This window comes from Lepidochelys kempii, chromosome 7 (assembly GCF_965140285.1).
Source record: "Lepidochelys kempii isolate rLepKem1 chromosome 7, rLepKem1.hap1, whole genome shotgun sequence".
NCBI classification, from domain to species: Eukaryota; Metazoa; Chordata; order Testudines; family Cheloniidae; genus Lepidochelys; species Lepidochelys kempii.
The window spans coordinates 7,403,379-7,420,383 of record NC_136386.1 but is presented as its reverse complement, the minus strand read 5'-3'; the positions used below and the strand labels follow the sequence as shown (position 1 = coordinate 7,420,383).

The following is a 17,005-nucleotide window of genomic DNA, read 5'->3' as shown; positions in this document are numbered from 1 at the left end:
GTTACCAAGTAACAGAGCTTGCTATGCACTTGCAGGTATAAATGGTGGGATAAACTTTCAAAATATGGCTCAAATCGGAAACAAATGGGCATTATTTTTTCCCAGAAGCCTCCCAACTAAGAATACTTTCTGCAGTCTTTAGACGCCTGCTGATTGCAGCTATGTAAACTCTTCCACTGAACTAAAAACAGCCCTGATGCTGAGGATCAGGTGTCTCTAAATAGTGAAAATTCATTTTATTCCATTTCTGTTGCTCAAACCATGTTCTTTTGGTTTATAAAACATTTTTCTTGCATGAGTTCTGATAACGCTGTTTGCAGCTGCTGTAATTAGCTGTTTACCCCCACATGTTACTTTTTTGGCACAAGTCTCTCTATGACTTCACTGCTTTCCATGCTGGGAAATTTTAAGGTAGGGAAATTGGATTATTTAAGGACCTTTTTTATTGTGAAAATACAAGTTTAGGCTGTTGACCAGCTCCTCAGCCATATGAAGAAGCCTGAGAACAAGCATTCGTACTTTTATGAGTATATTCTTTCTGGAGAACAGGAGAGCTTTGGCTCTTTGCTGTGATTCACAGGAACCTCCATTCCAAGTCAGAGCAGCAAGCTGCGAGTTTTGTCATATGTCCCAAGAAAGATGAATCCTCCCAGACTGATCGCTGTCATTCGAGGGACAACACCTGCAAACAATCTGAAAGAGAAGAGGAAAAACTGCTTCCTATGTTGTCATGGACTAGCAATGAGCAGATGTTACATTTTTAGTTACTCCACAGACAACCTTTTAGTAGGGCTACATACACAAACTTTATCTTGCTGATTATTGAGTGCCTTCATGCAGAATTACCTCCTATCTAAGGTACTTAAATAGCCTCTATTACTGTTTATCTGAGCACCTCACCGTCTTTAATACAGTCATCAACAACCCTGTGAGATAGGATCCCCATTTTGCAAACGGAGAAACCGACCAAGTGAGACTAGAGGCTCGTCTACACTGTGCTAAAATGCAGTGGAAGGGTTTGGGAAATGCAGAATGCCCCGCGTGGACAGTGCTAGCACAAGCTTCAAGGTACGTCATTCACGTTAACACGGTCCTGTTCGACAAAGAGGACGAGTTAATGTGAACTAGGTACCTTTTAGTTCATGCCAGCCACAGGGGGCAGTCACAGCACAACCCTTCGTGCTCCACAGTTCACATCCCGTAGTCTGCACTGCGGCACCCACAGCCTAGGATCTAGACCCTCAAACTATTTAGGTGCTTAACTTCCACTGAGAATCTGGGCCTAAAAGACTTGCCAAAGTTCACACAGGGCAGGCAATTGCACCCAGGTCACCCGATTTCCAGGCTAGCACCCTGACCACTGGACCATCCTCTCTCTCTGCTTCCTTCAACCACACAAATAATCAGATTTCAGGCAGTTTCCACCCTGTAATTCAGTTTTTATAAAAAGAGGCGAGAACAATCAAATGCCAGATCCAGGCTGGTCAACAGTATCTGTGCTGCTCTCAGTGAAAGCAGAAATGAAGCCAACAGCAGAACTAGCAGTGGGCTGGCATAGACAATGATTGGGAGAACTAGCAATAAACTAGCGACAGTCACTGCAAAGTAACAAAACCATGAATGGTTCAAAACTACCCACTCTGTCTATTAGGAGCAGCAGAGCCAAAGCACAGTAAACTCTAGGTGGGAAGGGGTGCCTTGACCACAGCTAGCAAATCACTTTGCTACACACTGAAAAGTGTCACTCCTTCAGCATTTGATTTCAAAAACTGTACCAAGGCAGAGCAGCAGCAGGAAGCCCAATCAGAACACGACCCGGTAACGGTCAACATGGCCGAAGTAGTTCTGCCAGCTCCTACAGCCCGTCGGTAACGGGAGCAGCCCTTGGAAGTTCATGGGAGTTCAGTATCAAGGACTTCATCCATTATTGGGTTTATGAACCTCGGGCCTGACCGCTGTACACATGGGCCATGGGCCCTTGCTGCACTGTATGTAAGATTTTAAATATTGGGCAGTTTAAGGCCTATGTACCTTAAACCCACTCTTCAGCATTTAAGGACAAAGAATGGGTGATCTTGCCCATCTCACAGTGCATGATGTAAAAGTGCACAGAGGTGGATTAAAGACAGAGATTCTGCTGTCCCTGGCTTCTGTGGCCTGGCCTGCTCAGTAACGTTACTCTAACAGAGTCAGAGTTTCAACTATGTAGCTTTTACACCAGTGTAATACTGTGTTAGTCCTGGGGCATGTGAGATCATCTGAAAGCAGTGCATATTCCCAGAGCAATTCAGGGACCCGTTCTCTCTTAAGCCTCACTGCTAGTCAGACACTGTGCTTGGTAAGCCTCCAACTGCACTTGCTTTGGTTTTTGTGATAATGATCTGTGCTCTGGGGCCTGGAGCATACAGGCAGATGGAAACATTTTATGGCTGCACTAGACAGCCATTGGGGCTATTACCATAATTATAGCTTTGAAACAGAGTAATTTGTACGAGGCATATACTGACAGAGCACTCAAAGGGTAAATCCTGTGGTACAGCATTGTTCTCCAGCTACACACCATCCTTCTCCTGTGGAATTACACCAGCCTATGACTGAAGCACTGCAGACATTCGTTTACATTACAGTCCATCACAGCCACAGCTCTTAAATAAGCAAGGCTGGAAGCTGCATCTCTGGCCTCCTCTTATTGCATCCCCCTCAGTTCCACCAATGATGCTGGCCTCAGCATCCTACTGATCTTCTTCTGCTCTCACGTGTCCACCGTTAACCATGTGGCAGTCCCAGGCCTGGCTTACCAAGCTACCAGCTTTTCCTTCGTTGCATGGAGGAAGACCAGCTGGTCATCTGGCTATGGCACTGCACTGACTCTGGAGATCTGGGTTCTCTTCCCAGCCCTGTCCCAGACTGGCCCATCAGTTACTCAGCTAACCTGTCTGCCCCACTTCGCCTTCTGCAAATGGGAAAATCACGCTCACTTTCTTTCATGCTTTGTCTATTTAGACTGCTAACTCTTCCGGGCAGGGACTGTCTCTCACTACGGTTTTGTACAGCAGGGCCCTGATCTTGGTTGGCATCTCTAGTCACTATTGTAACACAATGACAACAAAAGATTGGGCCTAGATTAGTGGGTCTAGATCAAAGCTGAGCATTTTAACTACAAAGATATCCAGGTGCAATTGGTTCGGATGGCCTTTCCCCGTCTGCGTGTTGAACTGGTCAGGAGAAAACACAAAAGCAGGAATCAGATTCGGGATGCTCATGATTTTCCAAAACCCCATTATCCAAACCTCTGCATTAGCCGAGGCCCCAGCCTTGAAGACAAGAGAGGGTTTGGGTTATGCAGAGGTTTGGATAGTGGGGCAGAGACTGGGGGCAGCGAGAGACACACCCAACTCCTGCAGGCATAAGGTGCAGGGAAGGCTGCAGTCATGGCAGAGCAGAGTCCTAGACGGGTCTGTGTGTCTCTCTCTCTGCTGTACCAGGACCACAGCCGCCCACCTGCACCTTGCACCTACAATAACCAGGACAGGGGCAAAGGAGCGAGGGAGTGGAGCCGAGCCGAGCCGTGACACAGGAGCTGCAGAGGGCATCCTGCCCTGCCACTCCTTCCCTCTCAACTATCCAAACTCCCTCTTAGCCAAATACAATCTGCGTCCCTAGGATCACCGGGAGTACCCTGTCTGATTTCCAAAGCGAATCATCACCACCTGTACTTTACGCCTATATGCTCTGGGTGTGTTCTCTGATTCCATGCAGCCTGCCACCCCCAACTTACAGTACCTAATGATTCTATTGTTCAAATTCCAATTATTCTCATATTTTCCATTTTGAATGCAACTCTTCCCCAGTGTTTTTCCAAGCCCTGGCATATTTATTCCCAAAGGCTTGGCTCCTAAAGTCCGGCAGAACCTTGAGGCACTATTTTGGACAGGGATCCTTCTTGCAATATGAAACAAATCCCCATTTCAATAGAAAATACCAGAGGCCGCTGCTTAAAGTAACCCACTGGACAAGTCCCTTTACTCAGCACTACAGGTTAGATCTTTTAGCATTTCTGAAAGCAGAGAATCCTTAAAGGCTGATGTCTATTCTCTATTAAAACATTTGGGATCCCAGTATTGAAGAGTAGTGCAGTTAGGGCCCAACGCTGGAAGGAGACTGCAACGGGTGCAATAGCGTGTGTGCACGTGCACCTATTGGGAAACTTCACTTGGCAGTCAAAATAGGGAGCTATGACCCCTGGCTTGTGGCCCCTAGTGTGCGACCATCTAGGAATGCAAGCTTAGGTGACTCCTTCCACTTCACTCTTCCTATGGGGAAAACAACACTTGCTAATCTCCTAGCTGGGTTGTAAGGCGTCATCAATGGCTGTAAAGTGCGACAAGCTCCTTGGAGAAAAGGTGGCGGAAAAGTGAAAGGCGTATGTGCAAAAGTCTGCCCTAGTGTGTGCAGCTCAGAAATTGGTCACCTAAACTCCCATTTGCAAGTGCAAATAACTGTGGATACGTGCACATTGTTCCTTTAATCTCAACCTTATTCTAGCCATTGAGAAATATCCATTAATGCAGGCCTCTCTCTCTCTGTCTCTCTCTTTTGGACAGAAAAGGATGTGAATTTGTTGGCATGAAGCACATGGATTTACTAGGTGCAAACAGGAAGTAAGCCCTGCACTCTGGTTTTAATAATGTGGCAAGAGGCAATGCATCTCTCTGCCCCAGAATTCCTTCTCTTCAAATCTGAGATTTAGTAGAGAAGCCATATATTATTTCACATTGCTGCCAGCCAAAAAGTTCGACGCTTTTATTGGTTTTGATTAATACATTTATAACTGGCAGCAGGCACAGCAGTCTCTGCATTTATTTTTCCCAAGGCTTTCTTCCTTCTCCTCGCAGCTGACACAGTTTAGCCACTTTTGCATTTTTCTGTTCTCAGCATTGCTTATTATTTTGATTTCTATTGGGTGGGCAGCGAGCGTTCAGAAGGGTTGGATTACCCTTTGGTTCTGTTGCATCAGTGGCACAATCTGAAGACAGAGTTTGGTTTCTGGATGTTTAAATGGGCACTTGTGAAAACAGGCTTGAAAGAACACAAATTATGTGCAACAGAAAAGGGGGGGGGGGAGGAGATTTAGACATCGAATAGGAGTTGGGTGCTTAACTACTATTTGTCCCTTTGAAAATAGATCCCATGGTCCTCTAAGCATACAGAATGCATGAAACCAGCCCACAGACAGGGGACCTTGAAGTGCTAGCTCAATGCATTCTGAGACAATACAGACCCAATAGTCTGGTGTGGGCATAATGGCTGGAATGCTGCCTGGAATAAGTGTCCAGGAACTTCCTGAAATTTATTTTGAATTATTTTCCAAATGTGTCAAAAGAATATTGAACTTTTACTTGTTGTGTGACCAGAGATCAGGTGTTAAGGAAAATTATCTGTAACTAGACTGGAGAGTACACATCCAGGGTTGCGCGCACAGCACTGGCTATCGAGTTGGTTTCTAAACCCTAAAGCAGCGAAGACTAGCACTGGCATACAGGCTGATTTAGAAAGGCCTGAGAAATGAAGCTAGAGATTTGCATAATGAGTCTTATTGTGGAAGGGGAAAAAACAGCAACACCTACTGCACCAACCGGACCTGCATTTGTCCCCGATGTCTAGTTAATGCTCCATGTGGATTTTGTGCATGTCACTCCAGTAACTACAGACTTAATTAGCTCATAGCCTATATGTATGACAACAATCCCAGAGGCACAATAACACAACTACCAGCTGAACCGCATACACCCAGTGGGTGCAGGCAGAATCTAGGATTTATGGTTCCAAAACCACAGGCCTCTCGCACATGGACTACATTAGCTATAATTATTTTAGGACTTGTATTTTGTGTAGGCTACAGCTAGCCACTACTGAATGACTCACTGATTCTCCCATACAAAGAGCACAGCCCATTAGGAACTGACCAGGTATCCATGCAAATCAATACTAATTTACGAGCCTGTGGCATCTTTTGTCCAAGGATTTCAAAACGCTTTACAAACACTAACGAATGCGTCCTCACAACTCCACCATACGGCCAGGAAGCATTGTTCCCATTCTTACAGATGGGTAAAGTGAGGCCCAAGGAGGCTAGGTGACTCACCCAGCATCACACAAGTGCCTTCCAAAGCTGAGTGGAAACCCAAGGCCTTCTGCCTTGGGCCTTATATACTAAACCATGATGCGTTCTTATGAGCTAAACATGTCCTGCTGCCACATTGTTGCAACTGGTATTCTTGCCTATTTGGTGGCTAATTATTTCGGGAGACAGAGTTGTGCAGAAGGCTGCACGCTCCTGAGCTGATCAAACTGATGCTTTGAGCTCTGTTGCTATTCAGATTTAAAAAAAAAAAAATATGGATTTTTACTCGGGAAATCCAAGTGCATGTTTTGTTATTCTTCGATGCATAACATTTAATCATGCATATTAGAGTCAGGAAATGCTGCTACCATACACATAATTACACACACATTACATATGTAATTAATGTTATCCAATGAAAATGCTCTGCCATGGATGTCCTATGTCACCTCAGGCAAGTCCCACATCCTGTCTCTGATAACCTATTTCCCCATTGATACTATTTGCCTAAGTGACAGGGTCCTGTGAGGCTTAACCTATTCATGGATGGGACGCCTGAGCGATTCACCGAGACAGGCAAGAGAGGACTGAAGGGTTAGCCCACCAGGGATGTCCTCATTCTATGAAACCTGAGCGAGGCAGGAGAAAGGAAGAACAAGCTGTAGGGTACACATTTCAAAACCGCTTCCCTCAGTTTTCCTGCCCTCTGTATTTCAGCACATTTAAGCATTTATATGGGGCTCTGAGCCTGTTTCCTGCTGGGTGATGCTGTGTGGATGGACTGGGAGTTGCTGATTTACAGCCTTACACAGCGCCACACGGTGACTGAAATGCAGAATTGCAGCACCCCACGGAGAGGAAGGGAAACACCTGCAAATCCCTGCTTCAGTTTCTTTGCTTTTAGCTTCCTCTACTTTCTTGTCTGACCTCTAGGGACGGATGCTGTTGGTGTCCCCCCTCCCACTATACTTCCTGCTGGGGAAAGAGGGCAAAAAGGGGCAGAGGTGACACACAGGGAAAGTTCCTGGGTAACTGTGGAAAGCTGGAGAAGGAGGATTGGCTGGCGCTGTAGGGAGGTGCCTGCACCAGGCTGGCCTGGCTCTCAGGAAGGGGTAACGATTATTATTGGTTAATATTTGTAATGCAGTAGCTCCTAGAGGCTCCGTTGTGTTAGGTGCTGTGCACACATGTACCTGAATGACTGCTACTTGGCCTTGTGAACGGCAAGCCAATTCATATTTTTTTTTACAGCGCATTAAGCGCACACACACACTTATCTATCTCATAGAGAGTCCTTACCCAGGTAGCCCTTGTGACCTCCAGACACTGTGCAGGGCAGAGAATACGTTCCCACTGGCATTGCTGGAACCAGCCTGTATCACAAGAACAGAGAGACCGTAATTCAATCCATCACCAGTTGGATTCAGTTATTTATCAAGCTACCTATCCATGTACACTGCGAAACAGAGCAATGGTATTGTCTGGTGGCCCTCATCAAGATCATGGCCCCACTGTGCTCGGCACTGTACGGACACATACTGAGAGAGTATCCCTGCCCCAAAGACAATCTAAACAGACAGCACAGACAAAGGAGAAACTGAGGCACAGAGGTGAGACAACTGTCCCAAGGCCACATAGCATGTCAGTGGCAGGGCTGGGAATAGAACCCAGGGGTCTGGAATCCCAATCGAGTAGACTCCACTGCCTCTCCTGCACCTAATACATGAATCAGACTTTAACACAAATACTTTGGCTAACTTGCATGGCTGCCACGTCATCATTTCAAAGCTCTTAAGACGCTTGCCTGGGAGTTTAGTTTAATAATATATACTAGAGACAATCATTCAGAAAACCTGAGAAAGGCACTGCAGGGCAAACAGTACGGTTACAGGTCATTAAATGACACCTATGGCTCAGCCAACGTAAAATGCTTAATACAAAATGACACAGTTTGGCACCTTTCATCAGAGAACCTCAACTTACCTCTAAGAGGCTAGTGAGTCCCGCCATTCCTTTACAGAGGGGGAAATGCAAACGTAGGGGCAGAGTTCTGAACACAACCCAACTCTTATGACTTTGTCACATGCTCTAACCAACAGGCCATGCGCCCTCCCTGTGATACATCTGCTGAATGAGGCCGTACTATGTACAAACACACATGCACACAAAGATGCGGAGCACACTCTTTACATAATGTGGTGTGTGTCTATAACGCAGCACCAGTCATCAGATGAGATGCAAATGGCCAGTGAGAAATAGCTGATTAATCTACTCAGGGACTTGGCTGGTAGAGAGAACTGACCCATATGGGATAACTCTGACTCCATCAGTGCAGCTCCTTAAAGGATAGCAATATATCCCAACAGTGTGTACCAGCTGCTGGCATTTTAACCGTCCCACAATCTAGACCTGCTCGGGGCTAGGCGAGATGACACGCTCATTAAAACGACAGAGGCACACCGATAGTAGCACTCCTGCTTTTGCCATCACTGGCAGAGTTGCAGCAATGGTTTGAAATTCTAGGACAGAAAGTCTGGTGTCAAGCCTGCCTATGGAGAACAATGCAAACAATCCCCTGTTGTTTTAAAAACCTCACAGAGGAATTAGTTCCTGCCTGGATTTTTCATTTAGGGAGTTTGACCCTATAAAGAATTTGTCATTAAGACTTCTGCATTAACCACTGGCAGTCTAGATTTCAGCGTATCCCCACGACAACCCAGCACAAAGCACAGTGACGTCTTAGACGGTTCCTTTGGGAGACATGAGGAGGGAGGTGAAAGAACAAGAACAGTAATTACAGGACAAAGTAAAGCAACACTGTTTTTATCCATCCATGTAACGCACATTCACATCAATTCCTGGCTTAAAGTACAAGAGCAGAAGTCATTAGTGATAGGTGCAGTGCTACATTTCATTTTGTTGCTACCATGCCAAAGTTTTGGCACTGCAGCCCATGCACCTGTCCATTTGCTCAGCGTTCTTCCGTTTCTTACCTTTGCCAGCATAATTCTTGTCTTTGCTACGTCTAGAGGTGTGGTGATTACAGCTGCAAATCCACCTGAGCATATTAAAATACCAAACACAAGTGAGACATTGTTTGCTGAACACGTATGCCACCCCATTGACAATTCCCACAGCCTGGGCCAAAACCATTTAATTATTAATGCTTACAGCATGGTCCTCGGTTCAAAATCTGGGTATGTTTGCAGTGTCTGTAGATAGAGTTTATTATTTTGCATCTACAGAAAAATCATTATTTAGTATTATTTTTATTATTATTGTTATTTTTACTCTATTATGCTAGCACCCAGGAACCCTAACTGACACTTGGGTCCCCTTCTGCAAGTCTCTTACTATATATATGTACAGCGCCAGTCAAAGAGCTGATAAGATAAGAAACCAGTTTCCATTTTAAACACCTACATATTGTAAAGCAAATTAAATTGCTCACTCGTGCACACAGAAAGGAAATAAGCACAGCATATTTTTCCCTGTCTTTTGAGAGTGAAATTCTGACCAGACAGAGAAACTATACTAGATAGGTAGATATATTATTATTATTGATTTGTCTTACAGTGGCACCTAAGAGCCTCAGCCATGGGTAAGGACTTAATTGTGCTGGGTGCTGCGCAGACTTAGGTAAAGTAGCATGGATGAAAAGGTGCTACGCCCCATAAATAGGCAAATATGGTCATTAATGATGTCCACAAGACACTCAATCTGAATCTCCATATTCAGGGAGATTGGATCTGGAATTATGGTTACACTGTTAAAGGAAGCAGGTGTCTTGCAGTGGTTGGATGAGCCCTACTGATAATACAGTAGAACCTCAGAGTTACGAACACCAGAGTTACGAACCGATCAGTCAACCACACGCCTCATTTGGAACCAGAAGTACACAACCAGGCAGCAGCGGAGACCAAAATATTAAAATAAAAAGCAAATACAGGACAGTACAGTGTTAAATGTAAACTACGAAAAAAATAAAGGAAGAGCAGCATTTTTATTCTGCGTAGTGAAGTTTCAAAGCTCTATTAAGTCAGTGTTCAGCTGTAACCTTTTGAAAGAATAACCAGAACGTCTGGTTCAGAGTTATGAACATTTCAGAGGCACAAACAACCCTCATTCCCCAAGCGTTCATAACTCTGAGGTTTCCCTGTAAGCTCTCTTACAATACAGCCAAATGCTACTTCAGAAAGAAACAAAATGGAGTATCCCAACATCTGACAGCCCAATCTGTTTGTTGCTAGGGGGATTCTGCAAAGTGATCCATCATCCAAGCTCTCCCAACTCCCCTCCCTTCCAGGTTAAATATTTTTCCACTAGAGAGCGTTTTCTTCTTCTGGCTCCCCTGCCTCTCCCCTCCAGCACAATCGTGACAAGCACCCTCTTCTTTCAATGCATTTTCCCTCTTCCCTGTCCTCGCCACTCTCAGAGCACGTTACTTTCACTCAGAAGGGCTGGCCCAGCTGTGATTTCCTTGATAAAAATGCATCCGATGAAGTGAGCTGTAGCTCACGAAAGCTTATGCTCAAATAAATTAGTTAGTCTCTAAGGTGCCACAAGTACTCCTTTTCTTTTTGGTAATAATCAGTCATCAAGGGTTGTGCAGGGACAGTGCAACCGGTTTGCTCTGCCCTCCAAAGAGACAACCATCCTCTAGCAAACTAAGATCCCAGTTCTGATCTCGCTTACGCTGGTGTAAATCAGCAGTAATTCCACTGAAGTCAAGGGAGCAACATCATGCTAAAGCTACGCAATTGTAGAATTGGATCCTAAAGAACAGACAGGGCCTATCAGCCCTCCCCCACCCCTTCTCTCTCTCTCTCACACACACACACACACACACACAATTTTAATTCAGAGAGTACAGCCTCTGCCTCTTTCACTATCCCGGGTCTATTCTATTTTGTTCTCTATAGGTTCTTATACTACCCTCATTCGCATATGAGCCTCTTCCAATCCCGCTAAGCAACCCCTCCAACCATTCTCTTTATTGCCCCACTCTAAATTTAACTCTGATCTCTCACTCTTTCTCCCCAGCCACAATATTTGAACTCAAAAGGAGGAGCTCAAAGCTAGAGATGCATCAAAATAAATATTTACTTTTCGTTAACAGTGCAACATTAAGGACGGAAAAGAAAAGAACAATCTTATTCTCTGGGGTTTGTATAAACCCAGTGCATGGAATAGAGAGAAACTGATCTCAGAGGGGTAGCCATGTTAGTCTGTATCAGCAAAAACAATGAGGAGTCCTTGTGGTACCTTATTGATCTTATTTCTCCGGGGGGGGGGGGGGGGGGGGAGGCACCGTGGAACGGGACCTCTTTACATCTGTAAGCTATTGCAAATTTATCCTCTGGCTGGTGTTTTAACTCTGCTCTCTCTTTCTCTCTTCTTCTGAGTTTTCCAATATCAACATCATTCTTCATGTAAAAAGAAGGCCAACTGGCTCTTTGAGTAGCTTTCTATATCAATTGCATGGGAGAAACTTCATATGGCTCATAAAGCAACATTCATTGACTATTAGGTATTTGTTGTCTGGTATGTGTACGGGCAAGCCCATGGTTCTCAAACTGATCAGGGAACTTCAAGCAATAAGTGGATCAAGGTGATCAGCTTCTCCTCACAGTAGGTTGGTTGATCAGTTTTGCTTTGGAGGGGGCTATGCCCCTGTAAGTAGCAGAAAAAGGGATTACATTCAGGAATCCAATATGAAGACCTTAAGCAAATTAGACTTATGTGCCAGCCCATTCTTGCTCCATATTAACTTAAGGTCAGACTTCTTTTCCATTCTAAGCCAGTTCTGGACTAAATGACTAACTGACCTTGAGAGAACAATTTGGTTAGAACCTTTCGTGCTGATGTCAATGCTGTCCTTTTAAAGTAGCTAAAATAATACTCAAACACTTCCAAATTAACAAGGCTGGAAACTGAAGTCTTTCCTTTACCCACAGAACAGGATTAGTGTAAAACTGTGAAACACAGGGATTTTAGTCCTGCTTGAAGCACAAATCTCAGGACAGACTATGGAGTCATTACCAACGTCTCCATAATGTTAAATTATTTTTCTCAACTGAGCCTGGCAGTTTCTTAAAGCATTCTTAGTCCTAACAGTTTCTCATTGGCAGTGGTATAAATCTAGGCTGCTACAGCGCCTGGCTTGCGTACAATTTACTCTCGGATACAATGTCTCCAAACGTTCTTATCCAGTGGTTTAATCTAGGCTGAGTAGTTCTCCATTTTCCCAAATGTCTGTTTGGATCTTTTCAGCTTTTTTGCCATTAGCATGTCAATTTCTTCCTTTTCCCTCACCAGGAAGTATTTCTTACAGATCTAAGAATTGATTTAGAATGATGACAGCACCAATAATAATGTGCTTCGTGAACACGACATGCAGAAACGGAACAGCTAAATTAAATGCAATTTTGCATATGCTTGACTAGAACTAAAATTTATAGCTGGCCGTGATGGGAGCCATGTTTTATATAAGGCAATGGGTGTGACAAAATCAATTTGCCCTGCCTTTATTCCAAAATGCCAAAGATAATTGTTAGAGTAAGCTCATAAGGTTTATTACTTTCCAAGAACAGTTTCATTGACAGGCTACAGCTAATAAGGTAATGGTCCCATTTGCATTACAACTATAACTGTGTCAGAGGACTTGGTTCCTACCTGGTTGTCCCCTAACCTGGTTTATAAATGGAAGGAAGTTGTAGTGTAGACAGGACCTGACCATTTCAAAGAAGCGCAATTGAAACTGGACTGTCCAAAGCTCCTGGCTTGCAGTAAGGTCCTGGCTGCACCATCACCTTTAAACACTTTGTAACCATATCAGGCACAACCATGCTGTTACTGGGTCCACTGACTCATTTATAGTTGCGGCGTAGACAGGGGCTGGAGTCTTTGCTTAGCTCATTAGCATCTAGATTCACCTACAGAGAATGTACACCGACACTGAACACAAAGAGAAGGCTGCTCGCTCATTAATATTTCCAACACAGTGATAAGTAAATCTAACACTGTGAACATGCTTTACATGCTCACTGAGAACAAATTTCTGCTTCCTGTATCATGTAAAGTCACAGTGACTGCTGTACATTAGGATCATTTGCATACATGCTGTACACACACTAATGTTGAATGACTGGCCTAAACCAAACCCAAAGCTTGCAATCCTCTCTGCAATTCATTTCTCCATGGCAAATATTCCTAAACAGTGGGTGATATTTTCACACCCCCTGGGTTAAGTAAAAGCATTATGGTTAAAAAGGTTAAACATACCCAGGGTTTTTTTTTTTAGTCTTGAGAAAAGAAGACTGCGGAGGAAATTGATAAGTCTTCCAATACGTTAAGAGCTGTTATGAAGAGGATGGTGATCAACTGTTCTCCAGGTCCACTGAAGGTAGGACAAGAAGTAACCAGCTTAATCTGCAGCCAGGGAGATGTAGGTTAAAGATTAGGAAAAACTTTCTAACTATAAGGGTGATTAAGCTCTGAAATAGGGAGGTTTCCACGGCACTTTGTGGAATCTCCATCACTGGAGGTTTTTAAGAACATCTTAGGTAAATACCTGCCGGGGTGATCTAGGTACATTTGGCCCTGTCTCAGGGGAAGGGGCTGGACGAGATGACCTCTCGAGGTCCCTTCCAGCCCGACAGATTTCTAGGATTCTGTAATTTCTACAGAGGGAGGTGATTTTCTTTTGTTTAGCAAACATGGAAGCAGGAAACCCCAAAGTCCTTGAAACTCCCGTAGGCTAGTCTCCCACTGGCGATTTACTGCCATTCCTCCTTCCCCACGCAGACCAGATCTGGGAGGAAGCAGGACGGAGCAAATGACTGCATAGTACAGTCTGTGCTGTCTCAGGCCCCAGCATTAGGGAAGCAGAGACCCGCAACAGCTCTAGGGCCTGCTGCTGCCGAACAGTGCATGCATGGCACTCCGCAAAAACACATCCTGTGGATAGGACAGAGGGCAACTTGTTTTATGCTTCCCCTCCTCTCACCCTCCAACATACCTGGAGGCAAGAGTGGGAGCAAACTATGCCCCAAGACACCAGCACATAGAGTGCAGAGAAGATCCTTGGGCCTGCATTGGAGAGAGAGAGGCCAGCATGAAGGACTCCTGGAATCAAGAGAAAAAGTCCCCAAAGTTCACCAGAAAGTCTGCTGGCCCCTTCAACAAACTAGGATCCAACCAGGCACCCAGTTCTTCATTTTTCACATAGCTGCAGGTGACACCACTGTAACCACCAGGTGCTTCTAAGGACATTATTGGCGAAATTAATTCCTAAATCCCAGATCAGCCCTGTGGGTTAAGCACATGCTTCCTCTGGGCTTAGGTACAGCATGGACCTTTCATAGATTCACAGGGCTTAAGACCACAAAGGACCATTATGTCACCTACTCTGACCTCCTGTATATCACAGGCCATTAAGATTTCACTCAGTCACCCCTGTAGTGAGCCCAGTAACTTGTGCTTGACTAACGCATGTCTTCTAGAAAGGCAGGCAGTCTGGATTTGAAGACATCAAGAGATGAAGAATCTACTACTTTGCTTGAAGAGGCTAGATCTTGGGATTTTCTCCCTGTAAATACACTTGGACACTGGAATCAAGTCACTTCTAAGATCTGGTCTTCACTACCAACTTATGTCTGGAAAATCCACACCTCTGAGCAAGGCAGCTATACCGACCTAACTCCCTCCCAGTGTAGGCAGCGCTATGGCTACTGTCCTGCTGCACTGCTTTAAGTATAGACAAGCCCTTAGTCTTCTTTTGGGTAAGCTAAACAGACAGAGCTCTTTAAGTCTCTTGCTGTGCAGCATTTTCTCCAGCCCTTAAATCATCTTTGGTGGCTCTATTTGGCCCCCTCTCTGATTTTTCAACCCCCTTTCTCAAATGTGAACACCAGAGCTGTACACGCTGTTTAGGACTGTTCTCACTAATGCCATGTATAAAGGTAAAAATCACCTCCCTGCTCCAACTCACTCATCCCCTGTCTATACACCCACAAGTCGCATGAGCCCCTTTTACTGCAGCATCTGACAGGGAGCTCATGCTCAGTTGTTTGTTCACTATGGCTCCTAAATCCTTTTTACAGTCACCTCTTTGCAGGACAGAAACTCCCTTCTGTACGTGTGGCCTGCATTCCTTGCTCCTGGATGGATAGCTTTGCATTTGGCTGTTTTAAATGCATTTTGGCTTAATAGACCCAGCTTGCCAAGTGATCCAGATCACTCTGCATGACTGCCCTGTCCGATTCACTTACAACTCTGCCAATTTTTGTGTCACCTGCTTTTGAGCAGCAGTGGTTTTATATCAACTTCCACATCATTGATGAAAATGCTGAATAGCATCGGGCCTAGCACCTATCTGTGCAGAATCCCACTGGACACATCCACATTCAATGATAATTCCCCATTGACAACTACTTTTTGAGAGCTGTCAACCAGTTCTTAATCTACTCAGTGCATGCCTTATTGACACCGTATAGTGCTACCAGAGTTCTTTGCAGACCGGTGACTCTCATGTACTGGTGAGCAGAGCCATATGGCCTATTAAAGGGAGAATCAAACCAGGACAGAATACAGGAACGTAGGGACAATCTGTCTGATCTGCAATGATTTAATCCGTTTAGATTTGGAGATCTGAGTACCTGCAAAAGGAAGGTCTTGAAATCAGATTTCCTCACTGCCTTTTCTGGTTAAGGAGGCTCTCAGACCCAGCGTGTAATCTTGTCAGAGTTAATTAGATCAAAAAGGAGAGGACAGTGACCTTCCACTTAACACGTAAAAAGACCTTGTCAGTGCTTCATGATTCACAAGACTCGCTCCTCCACTCTGTCGGTGGCTGTGTCACTACACTGTATCAATCATTCATGTGCAGCCCCACATATTTTTTTATGGCCTGGAGAAAGAGGGCATATTTAATCAGAGAATTCTTCCGCTGCATTGAAGTGACATTCCGGCTCTTTTGCAGACAGGAACTGCCATATTGGATTAGGTCAGTGACCCAGCTAGCCCAGCTAGACCTCTGACAGTGGTCACTACCAGATCCCACCAGTTACAACGTTTGGACATAGGTCCCAGGTTGCAAGAAACCTGCTACTGGACTACGATAGAATAATCTGCCCATAGGAGAATCTTCGTCCTAACCCCCATCAGACCTGCCCTAGAACAGGAGGTTTAGAGTTTGTAGTTTATATTTTGAAAAATTTTACCTTCTCTATTGTAACTATGCACATTCTCATTATCTATACCAGGCTACGTCTATGCTACCACTTACGGTGGCAAAACATGTGTCACTCAAGGGTGTGAATCTTGCACCTCCCTGAGCGACATAAATTATGCCAGCATAAGCACTAGTGTGTACAGTGCTTGTCAGCAGAAGAGTTCTCCCGCCGCTCGTTGGGGGTGGTTTAATTATGTCGATGGGAGAGCTCTCTCCCGTCGGCATACAGCGGCTACACGAGAGATCTTACAGAGGTGCAGTTGCATTGGTACACTAAGCTTTCTAGCGTCGACACAGCCTAATTGTCCAAATTTTTCAGTCCTACCAAGCTCTTGGCCTCTTGCAGCAGTGAGCGCCACAGGTTAAATTCTGTGGTATTTCTTTTGATCAGTTTTAGACTGGTTGGTCGTCCATTTAACTGAGCGTTCTCTTGTTCTTGTGATATGGGAAAGGGTAAATAGGAGCCCTGATTTATTTATTTTATTAAGGTACTTCTAGAGCCCCATTAACATAGTATCTAAGGCTCAGACCTTCAGAGGCAGAAGAGCAAGTGGATATAAACTGGCCATGAACACATTCAGGCTGGAAATCAGAAAAAGGGTTTCTAACCATCAGAGGGCTGAGGTTCTGGAACAGCCTCCTCATAG

General features: G+C 44.8%; 1 protein-coding gene across 6 annotated transcripts in view; it reads right to left on the bottom strand.

Moving 5' to 3' along the window:
• Positions 1–425: 425 nt before the first annotated feature.
• Positions 426–17,005, bottom strand: part of SLC25A26 (solute carrier family 25 member 26) — a 151,561-nt gene continuing 134,981 nt past the window's right edge. For 3 of the 6 annotated variants that reach the window (XM_073351040.1, XM_073351044.1, XM_073351046.1), the window contains 3 exons: positions 14,145–14,251; positions 13,409–13,555; positions 9,118–9,182 (listed from right to left, as the gene is read on the bottom strand). In XM_073351040.1, the coding sequence (XP_073207141.1) occupies positions 13,424–13,555; positions 14,145–14,251 (239 nt within the window). In that variant the 3' untranslated portion in view covers positions 9,118–9,182; positions 13,409–13,423. Of the gene's footprint in view, positions 694–7,423; positions 7,498–9,117; positions 9,183–13,408; positions 13,556–14,144; positions 14,252–17,005 lie in introns of those variants that run through there. The other 3 variants (XM_073351041.1, XM_073351042.1, XM_073351045.1) reach the window with 3 other exon arrangements.